General features: G+C 44.5%; 2 protein-coding genes across 7 annotated transcripts in view; one reads left to right on the top strand and one right to left on the bottom strand.

Annotated features, from left to right (window-relative positions):
• Positions 1 to 877: 877 nt before the first annotated feature.
• The window catches only part of PAQR3 (progestin and adipoQ receptor family member 3), a 28,993-nt gene continuing 12,916 nt past the window's right edge, over positions 878 to 16,954 (top strand). For 3 of the 6 annotated variants that reach the window (XM_082760152.1, XM_082760154.1, XM_082760153.1), the window contains exons 1-6: positions 878 to 1,198; positions 1,320 to 1,482; positions 1,952 to 2,107; positions 2,854 to 3,051; positions 4,283 to 4,373; positions 4,694 to 4,838. In XM_082760152.1, coding sequence (XP_082616278.1) covers positions 1,014 to 1,198; positions 1,320 to 1,482; positions 1,952 to 2,107; positions 2,854 to 3,051; positions 4,283 to 4,373; positions 4,694 to 4,836 — 936 coding nt within the window. In that variant the 5' untranslated portion in view covers positions 878 to 1,013 and the 3' untranslated portion in view covers positions 4,837 to 4,838. Of the gene's footprint in view, positions 1,199 to 1,319; positions 1,483 to 1,951; positions 2,108 to 2,853; positions 3,052 to 4,282; positions 4,374 to 4,693; positions 6,327 to 16,954 lie in introns of those variants that run through there. The other 3 variants (XM_082760150.1, XM_082760151.1, XM_082760149.1) reach the window with 3 other exon arrangements.
• Positions 7,237 to 16,954, bottom strand: part of BMP2K (BMP2 inducible kinase) — a 63,965-nt gene continuing 54,247 nt past the window's right edge. The window contains exon 16 of the mRNA XM_082760148.1: positions 7,237 to 12,718. Within this exon, the coding sequence (XP_082616274.1) occupies positions 11,289 to 12,718 (1,430 nt within the window). The 3' untranslated portion in view covers positions 7,237 to 11,288. The remainder of the gene's footprint in view (positions 12,719 to 16,954) is intronic.

Consider the following 16,954-nt stretch of genomic DNA (forward strand, 5'->3'; position numbering starts at 1 on the left):
AGTATGTACAGGAGAAAAACATACCCAGCATTCAGACCAGCTAAAGAGGGAGAAGGCACGAGGAACTGTCAGCAGCTCTGCAGAGGTAGGTGGAACAGAATTTCAGAGCATTCATGTGCAGAAATCACAGTGAACAATTATTTGAAATATTCAAGAGCTGTTGGTGACCAGAATGAACGTAACTGGTACAACCAAGTGGTGTAACACGGAGGTTTCTGGGTGATGCAGCAGAGCAGGTTACCAGGCTATTTCTGGGACCCACACACCTGGTCCTCATGGTCATTCTCTCATTTCAAATGCCCCTCAGCCTGTGTCTTTTACTTCACCATACACATCTCTCTGCCATGGGAAAACGCTCTGTTCTTGTCACAGCACCTCAGTGAAATATGTCCACGTTTGGTTTAAACGAGAGAAAAGACCTCTGAAAAATACGGCTTGGTGCAATACCAGAGGGGAGGAACAGCTTAACGAGCAAGGAGCACCACTCAGGACACTTGTTTTTAACTTCCGAGACAGATATGGGGAAAATGGGTCCAGTTAACACCTACTAATAGCATTTTTGAATAAAATAAATAAAACCACCGACTCCGTGTGCTTATTGGCGTGGCGCACCGGGCACAAACCTACGGACACACTCTCTCCCTTACCCACAGCAGCTGTTTTTTTTAAATAAAAACTGGTGAAGCAAATCCTCCGGGAGACTCTTCTTCAGTCCTAATACTTTATATTTCTGACATTTTACCCCTTCCCTTTACGACCCCGTCACGACAGCAGCGCCGCTCCGCCCTCCCCCTCACGAACCCTCCCTCACGGGGCCCAACGGCCGCCCCGCGCCACGTCATCGCCTCGCGCCGCGTGAGGCGGGCGGGTGCGGGCCGCCGCCAGCCGGGCCCCGGCGGAGGGGCGCTGCTGGGGGCTGAGCGCGGCGGTCGCGATCGTCGCGACAGAGCCGAGGGGCGCGGGGCCGATGCGGCGGCGGCGGTGGCAGCAGCAGCAGCGGCTGGGCGGGCGAGATGCAGCCGAAGCTGCTGCGGAGCTCGCACTACATCGAGCTGGGCGGCTACCAGTACTGGCCCGTGATGGTGCCCCGCGCCATCCGCCTGTACACGTACGAGCAGATCCCCGGCTTCCTGAGGGACAACCCCTACATCACCGACGGGTACCGCGCCTACCTGCCCTCCCGCCTCTGCATCAAGAGGTGAGCGGGGCAGGGCACCTCCGGCACCACATGGGTCGCCCCCCCGGGCTGCCCCCTCCAGCCCCAGCCCCAGCCCTGCTCCCCTTCATCTTCTTCTTCTTCTTCTTCTTCCTCCCCGCAGCCTCTTCATCCTCTCCAACGAGACCGTCAACATCTGGAGCCACCTGCTCGGCTTCCTGCTCTTCCTGGCGCTGGGTGTCTACGACCTGGTGGCCGTCCTGCCGGCGGCGGGTGCCTCCCGAGAGGACTTTGTCATCTGCTTCGTCTGCCTCTTCTGCTTCCAGGTAGCGTGGTGCCGGGAGCCACCTTCGTGGTGGTGCTGCTGCGCGGGGCTTTTACCCAAGATTTTTAAGGGTTAAATCTGTTAAATCTGTGCTCAGCACCAGTGATAGCACTTCGTGTCATGGTTTAAAGCTCTATTAGAAGACACAACCCCTAAAAAAAAGTGTGTACGCCCCCGCTCCCGTGCGTACTGGGACCTTTTTGGCCTCGAGCTCCAGGCCACTGTACCCTTATTGCTGTGCAGCCCATGGTTACCAAGTCTTGCAGAGTTTCCTACTTCTTCTTCAGGCCGCTAGAGAAGGTTGGGTTATTTTCCACTGATTACTGGCAGACATCATGATTGCCTACACCAAGTAGCACTGCAAGACACGTAACAAGTTGTTTTCTGCTCTGAGCTTCAGAGTTGAAGCTTGCTGTAATCCCTGTAAGTTACCAAGAAATTAATGTGTCCCCATTTCAATATGTGTATAGGTCTGTATGCTTTGTTCAGTGGGATATCATCTCTTCTGTTGCCATCGTTCGGAGAAGACCAGCCGGCGATGGATGGCCTTAGATTATGCGGGAATTTCCATTGCTATCCTGGGCTGCTACGTATCAGGCGTGTTTTATGCCTTTTACTGTAATAATGTAAGTCTCATGTTTTCATATGACATTTAATGTCTGCAGTCTCACTGCCATGGCCTGTATGCCTCGGGAAGGGAGTTCATCGCATCGTGTCCAAGTGGCACATTAGTCAGGAGACAGTGATGGGAACTGAAACAGGTTTTGACACTAGCAGAACTTTGTTTGCAGAAGTGACAGGTAAACATGGATATTTCTTTCAAGCCGTCAACTGCACATGTTTCAAGACAGCATTGAAAGTTATAGGAAGTCAGCATAAACTTGACAGTCATGCCTTTGTCAAATGCATGAGGCTGTTTATGGGATGTATCCCCATCAAAACTAATTCAAGTGTTTCCAACTGAGTATCTCACATGGGGCAGAAACAAGCTCTTTTTGCTTTGGAGTCTTAAACCACATCCACCTTTGTACCTCCCAGCTCCCTGTACAAGCAGTGCACTGAAAGCACTAAGCAGGTAGTTGAACCAGCTCTCTTAGGCAGGGTTATGTTTAAAATATGGTTTAGTGAAGGCAGTGTTTGAAATCAATGTTCTACCACCTGTACCTGAGCAATAGAGTTCCTTCCCCTCCCTTCCCATTCCCTTGACTTTATTAATAAGAATATATTCCTTCAGTGCTGTAATTTGTGGTCTCAGAAGTGAGAGGACAGTGATGAATCATTGCACTTAGTAATGTGATCTTTCTACCCAGAATTTGCCTTAACACAAGATGAGAAAATATACAAACTTGCTTTTGTTTCTTTTCTCCCTCAGTACTGGCGTCAGGTATACTTAATCATTATGCTGGCAATGATCCTGGCAGTATTTTTTGCTCAGATTCATCCCAGTTACCTCACACAACAGTGTCACAGACTGCGCTCCGTCATCTTTTGCTCAGTGTCTGGCTATGGAATTATTCCTACCGTCCACTGGGTCGGGCTCAACGGCGGCATTGGTGCATCTATTGTACAGGTAAAAGAAAATAATAGCAAAGGAAAGAAGCATTCCTTTTGCTTTTCACTTGCCATCTTCCCTCAGTCTCTTAGACTGTAGAAGTAGTGAAAATCTCTTAAGAGCATAGAATTCCTTTCGATGTTACAGTCCGAATGCAAATGCTCAGATTTACTGAAAGCCAGTAAACAGATTGAGTAGATTAAATTTTTACAGATTTAAAACGGCGTCGTGAGAAGGCCGACCGGATACCAAGGCAACTGTGTGCTTGCCTGAGGGGCAGAGCAGTCTGTGCAGGTAGGCCAGGGCGAGGCTCGGGAGTCAGCTGGTGCGTAGGAAGTGGTTGGTCAGGCTACACTAGCGCCTGGGGCTCTCTGCCCCTGCAGTTCCAGAGGAGGAAGGAGCCATAAGACCATTTTATTCCTCTTCTGTGCCCTGGGCTTGTGGCAAAATGAGTATTTGCCTACACAGCCCTCTGTCTCGCATGCAAACCTCATTTAACATCGCTGTGAAGTTATAAACTCTTTTCCCATTCTTGTTTTACCACTTAAAGTTATGGTTAAAAGTTGTCCAACTCTGGAAAAATAGGAAGCACAGCACTGTTAAAAGAGGTGAAGCCTGCCCCAAGGTGTAAACCCCAGGAATAGTTGATTACCCAGGGACCTAATTGTGCTGAAGAAAACCTTTGCTTTTCATAGTAAGCACCACGAGTGCAAGTACTTGGACTACCACTTCAAGAAGACTGGCTTCTAGGGTGGTGGTTTTGCCTGGTCCAGAGCACCTGTTGAATCTGGAAGAGCAGCATTTACAAATAAGTAGCTGTAGAACTGGCACTGAACACTGGCCTTCTAAACATCAGATAAGCAGTAATTGCTTCCCCACCCTCCCCATTTAGTTAGTCCGGGTGTAACAGAATGGTAGATATGGTACTCATTTTGTTTCCATAGCTAACAAAAATGCTCTGCTTCCAGTAATTGAAGTGTTACAAAAACTAAGTCATATGAATGAGTTGCTTTCCAGGGGCTATTTCTTTTTTTTTTTTCTTTACGGTCTCCTATGTAGTATTTCTGTGGCCTTCCATTCAGTTTTTTTCAAGTTTTGGCATTAGCTCCTCAACTGGACTCTAGATAACACAGGCAGCCAAGTAAAATTGTTTGGTCTTGCCTTTTGCTTTTTTAAATATAGGTAGAGATTTTTTATTGTTTTATTTCTATCTTGTAACAGAGTAAAAAAGCTTCATTTTCTTTTGCAGGAGTTTGCTCCGCGTGTACTTGTCATGTACTTCATCGCTGCTGTCGCTTTTCTCTTCTATATTTCCAAAGTTCCTGAAAGATACTTCCCAGGTAGGAAATCCTCTGGTGTATTTTTTTTTTTTAATGCAGTTCAGCTTCCTACAGTGTCTCAGTCTTGGCTGTGAGTCCCAAATTTATTGAGAGAGCAGGTTGATGATTTTCTACCTTGTGTTCTTACACAGAGTGAAGTTTTATGTGTATTTGCATCAAAAGAAATCAGACAACGTCTGATCAAGTTTGTTAAAGAATTGACACTGCCTCCCAGCCAGCTGAGTGTACATGTATAGCGAGCCTCTGAGGAGACAGCTCACATTGCATGAGTTAATGCTGAACTGAGCAACTTAACAGCTTGCCCTTTTTGTTCCCCGCAGGACAGCTGAACTACCTCGGCTCCAGTCACCAAGTGTGGCATATCCTGGCAGTGGTCATGTTGTACTGGTGGCATCAATCTGTAGTGTACATCATGCAGTACAGACACAGCAAGCCCTGTCCTGAGTATAGCGTGGACTTGTGAAGGTAAAGCAGTTTTTGTACGCATGGGAACACGATATTTTAACAAGCATAGGGTTAAGTAATCTCGTTTTTAACACATCACAAGGTGCAATTAACCTCCCTAATCTAATTAGCTCCCCCAGAAAAAATGCTGAGTGGTGTAATACTTTTTTGTTCGTAAACAAGTAGTTATCTTGATACTCCACTAATCTACGCTGCTGCACTGCAGGAACCTCCAGGAGGCTGCATTGCCCTCAGGCAGAGTTTTGGAGCAGGCTGGACAGATGTTTGCCTGGTCCCTTTCAGCTCTGTTTGACAGCTGCAGTAGTCTCAAGCAGTTACCCATATTTGTTCCTACATAGCAAGAGATTGCACAGCCTAGCCATGGGCTGGGAAAACCTTGGGCAACCCTACGAAAAGCTGCGTGACACACAAACCCCTACTGAACTACCAGCCTCATCTGTGCTGCTCTGTGCTCTCAGTGAGGGTTGACCCTTCATGGGCTTGAGCTTGCTCAGAGTGCTGGAGAGCCTGCCTATCAGCAAAGTGCTCCTGGAGGCTGGCAAGGTGCTGTTCACTCCCACCAAAGCTGCCTCAACTGGGCTCAGCAAGCCCAGCTCCCTCAGCCTTCCTCCCAAGGAACGTGCCAAGGAGATGTGGCCAAGAGCAGAGCAATAGACATTTACCGTCAATTATTTGATCACTTATCAGGGGTGGAGAAGGCAGGATACTACCTTCTTTGCCAGTAGGCAGGAGAGCAGTGCTGTCACTTAATTTCAGTGTTTCTCTCTCCTCCCAACACCAGAAACCATAACTGGAAAGAACTAACTCTGCATTTAAAATTCAAATCCCAGACTTGTGAGCCTTCCCATGTGAATATATTCTTGTGTTGTTTTTTTTTAAACTTGACAGTGAAGCAAGTTTAAAGTGCACTAATGATTACTACTGAAGCCTGACAAGGAACCTTCAATTATAAAAGCCTGTTTCCATTATCATGTGAACAATATTTGAAGAATGTGTGATTGTGTATTGAAAGCGTACTGATTTGATGGTTCTTTTTTTTTTTTTGTAAACTAACTACTGTAGCAGTTTTCACTGGATAAGAAAACTGATTGTGAAGTTGTACATTTTTATTACCCTGACAAAATTCCATCAAGCTGCATGATGGTCTTTTATGTAAATACTGAACCTGTAAATAAATACTGAACCTGTAAAAATAAAATTTATGAGGAAAGGCTGAGAGACCTGGGTCTGTTCAGCCTGGAGAAAAGAAGACTGAGAGGGGATCTTATCAATGTGTATAAATACCTGAAGTGTGGAAGACAGAGGGATTTGGTCAACCTCTTCTCAGTGGTTTGTGGGGACAGGATAAGGGGGAATGACCACTAAATGGAGCACGGGAAGTTCCGCACCAACATGTGAAAGAACTTCTTCACGGTGAGGGTGATGGAGCACTGGAACAGGCTGCCCAGGGAGGTTGTGGAGTCTCCTTCTCTGGAGATGTTCAAGGCCCGTCTGGATGCCTACCTGGGGAGCCTCCTTCTGTGAAATTCTGGTTCACTGAATGTTTGCTTGGGGTGACATTTTTGTTTTGAATACTGTACTCAAGCATCTCCCAACTGCCATACATCAACTGCTTCACCACACATTTGGTACCTCCCCAAGGTTTAAAATAAATGGGGAGGCTGTCCAGGCACAGCATGGACTGGCAGGACATGTACTCTAACTGCACTGCACTAACCGGACTTAAAACTTTAAGGCACAAACTTTTAACAGCTGTGCTTGTTCACTTCTGCTCAAGCTGAAGCTTCCAATTAAAATGTGGAGTTGCTTGTAAGAAAATTAGGCCAAAAAGGGTAATAGATAAAGGACAGAAGAACCAAGACATGAGCTACAATGTAGTATGTGTCCTGCTGCCACTCAGTCTTGTTACACATTTTGTTCTTTTTTCAGCTTCCGTAATAGTGAAATTAGTACAAGCAAGCTCCAAAAAATGCTCTGTCAAACCGTTGGCAGAATAGGTAAATCAAGTGAAAATTATGTCTAGAAGATTAGAAGTGCAGAGCTGAGTCTGAAGTTGAATGGAAAGTACACTGAAAGTTTTGGCCACTTTGAAAAGGGACAAAGCTTCAGTTAGTGCCTAGGAAGCTGAATGCATCCTTTTAAAACCATTCTGCAGGAAGGCTTTAAGGGGTAATACTGAAACTACGAAATAAAAGCAATACATTATCAACAGGTTTTCACAAGTTGAACAAAGATGGTTGTATTACCTGCCCAACTGTCACCTTTAACATGTAAAAAAATACCAACAGTAATCTACAGTTACAAAAAGCAACCAGAAAAAGTAGCATTGCTTATAGTGAATAACTTAAAGCCTAAACATGAATACTTAATCATGCCATGTTTAAGGAGATCTGCAAAGTCACTGTTATCATGTTTGTTTATTTAACAACTGCAGTATTTTATGATGTACATCAGTTTCACAAAAAAGTTAAAAGTTCTCTGTTTAGTGGTACACAAAAAAAAGCTTTAGAAACTTGAAGTCTAACAAGAAATGGAAGTGTAGTTCAGGAAAGTGCACTTAAAAGCTGAATGCCAGCAATTTTAAAATAGTTTTTATGCTCTTTAATAGTAGGTGATGCCTTAGTCACAGACTTCGTTATACACACAATTTCCTTGATTTTCCTTTCAAAAGAAGCAGGAAAAGTAACTCAGCAGCCACCCTTTACATTTTTTCTTTTGCAGATTTCACTCATTCGCTCTTCCTAATTCCATCAAAATGATTGTGGCTGCACTGTTACTAAAAATATAGCATGATGTGTGTGATCACGTGTATATTTTATATATACTTTTCATATATAAAAATACACAATATAGTATAAAATACTCCAGATAAACTCTTATTCTCACAGTAGCAAACATATCAACTTATTTTCACAGTACTTAGTTTTACTAACTGGGACATCCAGAATGATCAGAAGTTACTTCCTTGCAAGTTGGTTTTTGCAGGTCCCACGTTACAAGTCAGCAAAAGCAATTACGCACATCTCAAGGCTATCTGAGAGTCTGCAGAGAAACTCAACTTCTTGTTTTACTTTTCATGACCGTCACCATGAAGGGCTCGTTAGTACCTCTGACAGAACCTCTGTCCTGAGCAGCCAATTCTGAAAGGTCTATGGTGCAGTCATTCAACACGCTGAAAGAACTGTAAAAATTAATTGATATTTTCTGTTGGAAGGGAAGTGTTAGTTCCTTACCTTGCCATCATTGTCTTCACAGACAGTATGGTACAAGTCTGGTCTTTCCAGTACTTCACGTAAGGTCACAATAGACTCCGTGACAAGTGCACAGATGAGCATGCACACACACTCAATACAGGCAAAAGTATACCATGTTCCCCAGCAGTACCATGTTTTGTCTCTGTTGAATCTTAGCTCAATTTAAACCCAAGCTGCAAACCAAATACAGCACGCCAAGTCAAGTGAGGCATGCTGATCTCTTCTCAGTCAGAAGAAAAAAACAATCATTTTCACTTCAGAAACATAAAAATTACGTTTATGCAAAAAGCTGTTCCATAAGTAGAGTACAAAGAGCAAGGTTTATTAAGGCCAGAATAAAGTAAGCATCGTTGGCCCTAACTCATATGCAGCCAGAGGCATTCTGCCAGTTTTATGCCAGTTTTAGAGTAACTTGGGTTTACGTTTCGCTTTCATCTCCTCTACCAGTTTGTGTACAACCCAACTCTAGCTTTCCTGTAATGAAACCACTTATGAGCCTTCTGTCAAAAACAAACAAAATAACAAAAAAAGACACAACACCCACCACACAAGGAAAACCTGTTACACTCCTCAGCCTGCATCTCAGGGTCATCAGACAAAAACCAAACCCAACTCCCTCTTCACTGGATTTACCTGAGGAGTTAGACCAACGCTAGGTCTGTCGGCACACTGCCTTTCCCCTCAGCGTTCAAGGGCGAACCACTGCTGCTCTCAGGCAGTGGTGTTAAGCCCAGTCCCGGTGCACATTGCTAACCCACATCTCCAGCACCCAATGGCTGTGCAAACCCTGATGCTGCTCCTCCACCAGCAAAAGCAGCGGGTCAGTTCCTTCTTGTTTTCTTCTTGTTTCCACCTATCTGCCCCATTTGTCATAATACTCTGTTCTAACAAGTGTCTTTAGGCAGGTAAGTAACAGTTCAAAAGGAAACTGTAGGAAGGCAGCTAATAAGCACGCGCATAAAAACAAAATCACAGTTAACCTGAGTATCAGAAAATGCTACAGACTTGGCGTGCGTTTCTTACAGCCTTTGGCATAAAAAAAACCCAACAGGTGAGAACAGTAGTAATAAAGCCTAAGAAACTCCTGTGCAAATAGAGTTGAAACATTTCTACTCACGTATTCCTAAAAGCTTAAGTTCTAAGCCTGAACAAGTCATTCGTAACCAAGCAGAGCTGTAATATTTCTCTTTCACCTTGTCAGAAAAAAAATAAAAATTAATAAAGGAAGATAATCAAAGTGTACAGATATGCATGAGCTAGTTTCAGAATCCAGGACTAAGAGAAACAAACTCACTAGATATGTGAGGCAGCATTTTATCAAACCAGCCCACGAAAGAAAAAAGGGATTTGTTTTTAACGTGCCATCTTTAAACAGATATTTTAAGGGATCTACCCTGATCCTCTCAGATCTCAGGGTGACTGTATAACCAGCAGTAGACTTCAGGAAAAAAAAATACACAACCCTAAATATTTCACTTCACCTCCTGCTAAGGGGGAGAAGGGAGGGCAGGGAAAAACAACCTTAAACTTTTATGATCACCATATGTGAATATCTACTTTACATTTACTCTTCAACATTTGGTAGAGCAGGACATAGAGCTGAGACAAGCAGAGGAGCCACCTCCTGCCACCTCCTCTTTCAGACTGCCATGGAAACGGCAAATTGGGCCGTTCTGATTTGTACTCGCTCTGCAGTCGGTGCTAACGGCTTGATGCAGGCCGCGAGGCAGCGGGGTGCAGGCCCACCTGCACACGACGCACGAAGGACATCTCTCCAGCAAGCCTGTTCGTGTCCCCTCCCTTCCCAGCAGCTGCCGGCATGGCTCCAAGCTCTCAGCCACGTCTTATGCACCTAATGTCTCGGAGGTACTGTGCAGCAGGACGGGAGTCCTGCCTGTAAGGCTTCGTGGTGTGAAACGCAGTTTACTGGTACAGTAGCGATCAGCATCTGCAGGCTACCTGCTGCTTACTGCTTCTGGTCTGAAACAAATCCAGTTTCAGATAAGCTTCTTCAAAGCTCAGTGCATTTAGCAAAACTTTCTTATAAAATACACTTAAGTACAATAGCAGATTCATCAGAACTTGAGAACATCAGGTTACAGTCATTTCATAAAATTATTATTGTTTTAAAAAACAACATGAGTTTTGAAAGAATACACGCTTTCTTTGCAATAAAAATCCAAGAGGAAAAGAAAAGGTGTTTTCGGACACAAACCCCAATTTGTAATCAAATAAAACTGATGGTGCATTTCACAGTCAACTGTTCAAGTCATCTGGAATACTCCATCTGTGCCAGATTCTTACTCATGTAAACCAGCCTCTCTTCCCCAGCGTACTGAGTAGTCTTCAAAGTGCTGCAAACACTGGCTGCATCCCTGCCGGTTTACTCCCTACATTCATACTTTCCATTTCACAAACCATTATATTCTCTGTATCTTTAGTTTTAATTCTAGACTTCCAGTTTGCTATTTTACATTAATGGCACTTACTGTAAAAAAATAATAATAATAAAATTGAACATTTAGGCACACAAAAAAATAATCTGCCTCTCAGCTCTGCAGCTGCATAGATGTCTATCAGGTCCCAAGCCATAGCCACGCTCTGGAATTCTGGGCCACAGCCCCTTGAAGACTTGGCTTCTTTATTTTATAATTAATAAAGGTAGTTTTCATCTAGGAAGCAAAGACTTGACTATTTCCAGCATATCAATCTGGATATTAGTACGTTTAGGTTCTTGGGCCTACTGCGACCGAGACACAAAGAAGAACCACAGTTCCTTTAGCCTACCTGTGTATGTGGAAAACCTTTCCCATGTGATCTCTGCCCGTCCCCCTCCCTCCACCTCAGCACATCACCGAGGGCTGAAAAGGCAATGCGAAAGTGCAGAATGACAACATGTTCCAGGGCCAAGAGTCAGTGACAGACACTGATTCACATCTGATTCCTCTTTATGTTCTGGGAGCCATCTGTCATAACAAAAGGATGCTCCTGTGGTGTTTTGTTTTTTTCTATTTTTCTCCAAAAATAAATGATAACAATTGCTATAATTCTGAATTTCATTGTGCAAGTTGGCCATGCCTTCTTTAACTTGAATAAACTATAACCCAGGTCCCTGTCAACCAGATAAATTACTCCACTAATTAAAACCACTACCAAGTGACTCTGAGAGGTGGAGGGGGGAACCCACTGGAAGCATTTACTGTTTGGAAGGAAACGGAGCTGCTCCAAAGGGATCCAACTCGAGCGCCTGCTGCTGCTGGCTCTGAGCACTCTGCACAACAAGTTCTGTGAAGGGTACTGCACCAAAGTCATCTGTTTTCAGCCCATCGCCACTGTGGACGGCTCCATGCAAGGAGCTCTGCCTAGGCCTACTCGCCACTACTACTGCACCGTGATCCCCGCAGTTGTCACCAAACCCTTGGTGCTGGGGATGCCGCATCAAGTCCGGTGGGTGGAAGGGTTTGGCTCCAAAAGGATCCAGCAGATTCTCGTCTGTCTGCAGAGGGTTGGTTCGATCTTTGCTGTCCGTCAAGGAGACGCTTATGTTCTCTTTGGAGTCCGAGATGGTCAGGAACTCATTGCTACTCTGGGAGTCCCTGCGGCCTGCTTTCTTGTGCCTGCGGGCTCTCTCTGGGGTGCGATAGTTGGGCTTCAAAGGCTTCTTCGTGGTGGTTGGGGTGCCATGGTGGCGCTTGCCGTTGTTCTTGGAGACCTCCTGTTTCATGCGCCTTTGGCGGGACGAAAGTTTCTGCAGGTTTCGCTGCTGCTTCACCTTTTGCTGCTGCTGACTCCCTGTGATCTCTTCAAAAGGAATCAGCCCGAACAGGTCCTCTTTACTCCCGCTCACCCTGGGGAGAAGGGAAGGCTGAAATGGGGTGCAGCCAAAAACATCGACGCCCCGTGGCGAGGTGGGCGAGAGTTGAGTCTCAGCGCCCACCAGCTGACCATCCTGCTGTGACACCTTTTTGCTGAATGGGGCTTTTGTGAAAACATCGAAGTCATCCTGCTCTTGGTTCAGGCTGGGAAAAGCAGTCTGAGAAGAGGTATTTTTGTCACTCTTCTCTCTTGCTTGAGGCTGAAGAGAAAAAAAGGGTACTGCCCCAAACACATCAAATTCTTGGACGGGGCTCGCCTTGATTACAGTAGTTGGCACCTGAGACGTATGCATTAAACTGGGTTCTTTAACTTCACTGATGCCCACGCCACCTCGGAACCTACTGCTTGGGAGCCCTTTCACAGATTTTTGCTTGGTGCGATCAGAATCGGAGTCAGAACTTTGCTTTTCTTCCTCCTCTTCCTCTGCCTCTTCCTCAGAGTCCATGAGGAGAGGCCGGTGGCCTAAGTTCTCTGGTTCCGTATCGTTGTCATCATTGAAGTCTCCATTCTCACCTTGTAAGACTTCCTCATCCTCCTGCTCTTCTTCTTCCTCGCTGCTCTTTGGAGAGGGAGGATCAGATTCAAAATCACTCTCTGACTCATCGCCACCTTTTGGCACTTGTCCCTCTGCTGTCTTCCTCCCTGCCCGGGGATCTCTAAAAGCATGGCTCAGTTTTCCAGCCTTGGTTGCAGTCCCTAAGTTATTTCCTTGATTGCTGGACGAGTTATCCATTTGTTTTCCAGGGGAACCTGCAGGTCCAAAGAAAAATGCAGAACAAAACTTTAAATAGGCTCCAAAAACCAACACTTATTACACATACACAATAGCCACACATACCAGGAGTCAATGCAAATATACGTTCCGTGAATACTGAGGGAAATGAGCTAAAATCATACATGATGTTTCAAATGACATGAATGAAATGGGTTAATTGTCAGACCTTACAGCTTTTCTTCTCACACACAGGACCTTTAGAAACAATGCTAACAGGTTTTAGCCAGGGACAAACCACTGGGCGAGGTGGTCTGCAGAGCCAGCTCGTCAAATACACTCATCACCCAGCCACTCCTCTCCAGGGAAAGAGGAGTCAGTGTGCTTGAAAGAAAGTGTTTTTGTTTTTTAAAACATGAACGTAAAAACATAAAGAAACAGCATGGGAGGCTCCATGCTGCTGTCCTGCTGGTGCAATTTCTGTGCCAGCAAACACACCTTGCTGGCAATCACGTCCCTTCTTAATGCTGCCTTTTGAAAAGGTTCTCCAAGACCGACCCGCTGTCCTAAGGCTCATACCACGCAGCCAGATATGTGGAAAAATACTGATGTACCCAGTACAGTTTCAAATGGGAAACAAGTGCATGACATCCTATTAGTTCTCAGCCTTTCCTCTCCCAAGTTTTCATTGCACTGGACTATCCTACCCAACATCTCCAAGATAATTATCTTTATATATGGCCTATGAAAATGAGCAATTGGGTGACAGAATAAGCTTGTACATGTTCCAGCTGTAGGGAAGACTTCATGAGGTCACCACCTCTCTGTCCTGCCCTCATGGTAGCAACACCTTACAAGAACTTAACAAGCAGGACTTGGAACCTGCCAACAGCCACAATAAAGCCATGGGCTCTGTTCTTTTTCTTTTCCTCAGTAGTACGTTTTGAGGCATATGAGGAGAAAATGGCCAAGACATCAGTATCTATAGGGAAATAGAATCATAGAATCAACTAGGTTGGAAAATACCTCTAAAATGATCTGGCCCATCCTTTAACCTGGCACTGCCAAGTCTACCATTACACCATGTCACCAAGCACCACACCTACACATTTTTTGAAGACCTCCATTCATGATGATTCAACACAAATAGCAAAGCAATCAACAGCATAACAATGAAGAAATAGAAATGAAGGGACAAATGCATTTTCCAGCATTTCCGAACTTGAAATAACTTGAAATAACCCCCCCCCACACCCCAATCCTTGAGTTATAACTGTAATTTGGACTCTTAAATCCCACTGAAAATTAAGCTAGATTGTCGTGGCCATTTGTGCATTTGAAGAGGTGTCTCCAGGTGCTTTCTCTGTGTGTAAGCAGAAACAGCCTCTCTCTATTAGGGCCTTTCCCATGATTTATGCCAACAGAATTTGAAATTGTGAAATGCATTGTGAAAGCAACATTGGAGGCTTTTACAAGTTTTGTTTCATTTTGTTTTTAAGCAACACTTGCTTGGTGTTTGCAATCTATGCTTTGAGCATATCTTTCAGTCCCTTCTAACTTCTAGAGCAGCAATTCAGGCAAAAATAAATTATCCAGTTGGCTTAAGTTTCAGAGAAGTGTTTTCTTGTTTGTTTGCAACTAAGATCGATCAGCTCAGTTTCTCCCCAGCAATGGAATCTATTTATTCATTTTGTTCTGACATCTTCATCCCTGATATTTACTAACAACTAGAGCTAAGAGGACTCTTTCATGGGGCAGTTAGCTTTGAAATACTGGGAGCAGCAAAAACTTTGTCAGTATACTAAACAGATGCCAACAGCACACAGACTAGATAAGCTTGCCTAGTGCCACTAGTATGGCACTCATCACACATACAAAACAAGTTTCACTCTGTGATGAAGCCATGCTGCTGCATGGAGAGGTTTTCATGAGCATAAGTGACTTTCAGAAGTCTATCGGAAGAGAATGAGTAGGAGGAAAGGCAAAGCAGTTTCAGCCGGGCAAAGTTTATTTTTGCTCTTGTGACATCCTTTTCTCTCCACCAGATCACACCACAGACAAGTAGGTTTGTAAAATACCTGACACTTAACACTAAGAACAGCAATGCTAATTCACTTCTTTGTGCACAGAGTAACTACCTCAAACTGGAATGCAAGACTTTGAAGTGAGGCTGTATTACAATCAGACCGAGTATTATGTTGGTACCAGCCTTCAGGTGGGGATTAGAACAATGGCAAAACCCAGTTCCTGTTCAATAAGCTACCACAGCTGTGCAGCTTTGTGTCTGCTTTTAATTAAGGAATGACAAATGCAGTGGCAATACTGCCTGTATCACAAGACATCTCTCTTCCCCAGTTCACCTACCTTCATACTTACATTGTACCTGACTTCAGGCTTTTGAATTTGTAGAGGTTTGCTTATCAGTGACCAAACCTCTCAATGCCATGAGACAAAACTGTTGTGTGCTGCAGGATGTTGGTTTGGCATCCAAGAGCAAACACAGCGTGTCGGAGTCTGCTTGTAAGCTTGCAGAGCAGAGAGAACGTTCCTCTCGCTCCTTCGTGAGTTAATATCAGCCAGCACAATCCTTCTGAGGTCCATGAAGACAGTGCCAACAATTCCTTTTCAGTAGTGGGATTGCTTTAGAGGAACGTTAGGTGACACTGCTCATCAATTCCACAACAGAGCCTCTGCTCAGACCAACCTGTGTGCAGTCCGTGCGCTGCAACTGACGCTGGGCACACACACCCAGAGCTTCTTTTTACTTGACCCTAGTGTAGGGCTACCTCTCCTGCATGCAAAGTACTCCCAGCCCTCTGAACAGAGCTGGACTCGTAACTGCTAAAGAGCAGGTATTCAGCAAGCCCTCCAACACATCTCCCAGCGCGCTGGGAAGTTATCCCTAAACCAGGCACGGCTCAGGGGAACACGTGATTGTATGCAGACACACAAGAAAGGTATTATACAGTCATAACTGCCTAACGCGCATATATTGTTGCTTCAAGCTATTTCTGACAACTAAGTAACCTATGTTGTGGAAGGGAAATACTACCCACGTTGCGCTTTGTGGAACCTAAGAAGTTTCCTTTATAACTTCAAGACAAGACATTTATCCTACTCAAAGCTATTTTTGTTGCTACACTCTGTTGCCACACAGTGGGAAAGAAGTTGAGTTCTCAGACTATCGCTTTTGAGGTTTTATGACAAATGAGGCTTTCAATATGCCCTGTGAACACTCTAGGAGGACCCTCTTTAAGATTTCAGCTCGTAGTCAAGTGTAGGAAAGATGCCCATATGTTGACAGCATTTTAAACTTGGAAGCAACATGCTCAGTTCAGAGGTAGCTCTTATCAAATCAAACAATGAAGAAGTATGTTACTTCTCACGTTCCTGTGCAGGAATTAAACTGCTTCATGATGCAGAACTGGAAGAGAGCTGGTGGATGCAAAGAAAAGTGGGTTTGCAGAAGCAGCAGATGAAGCAGGAAGCATCACATCCAGCTGGAATCCCCTCAGAAGGGTTATAATCTCTCCTATGTAGAGATAATACCCATCTACTTAGGAGACCTTCTCCACCTCACCTGTCACTGTCTACTTCCAAGACTAGCCTTAACTGCACATGCATTTCTCCAGGACAGCCAAATCCTCTCTTAAAACTTCAATTTCATAAAGTCTTCAGCCTTCAAGAACCACATGCAGTTGTGCTACTAGCAGCAGGTACAGCCACCTGTAGAAGAATGCAACAACGCCTTCGTGTTCTCCATTCATCTTGCTCCCACAAGTATTTAGTATTATCATTTATTCTAAAAAATGTTTTTTAGAGAGAAAAAGCCTATATAAGATCCTCAGCTCTTATGAGAAACAGGTTTTCCCCAACTGCCAAAACTCATCCAAAACATTACTTACGTAACCTCACTTACACATTACAGAAAACAAGAGAAACGAACAAGTCTAACACCTACTTGGGACAATCTCTACTGCTTTGTGGGTAGGAAAATGTCAGATATAAATTTAACCATCTCTCGTCTACCCAATTCAGTCATAATCCATTTGACCCCTGTTCCCTCAGCACTTCCAGGTTTGGTCCAACATACTGACTGTATTTGATAAAGCCACATGCAATTTTGGAGGCTGTTCAGCTCTTGGAGCTAAAAAAGCATTCTGCTCCATCAATTCATATACCTTTTTTTTTTTTTTTTCCTGGTGATCCAAATAAATGTTCATATAATGCACCAAGATAAATTCAAACATCAAAGAAGGACTTCACTGACAACC

The sequence above is a fragment of the Aythya marila genome (assembly GCF_965140915.1).
Source record: "Aythya marila genome assembly, chromosome: 4".
In the NCBI taxonomy this organism is placed as follows: domain Eukaryota; kingdom Metazoa; phylum Chordata; class Aves; order Anseriformes; family Anatidae; genus Aythya; species Aythya marila.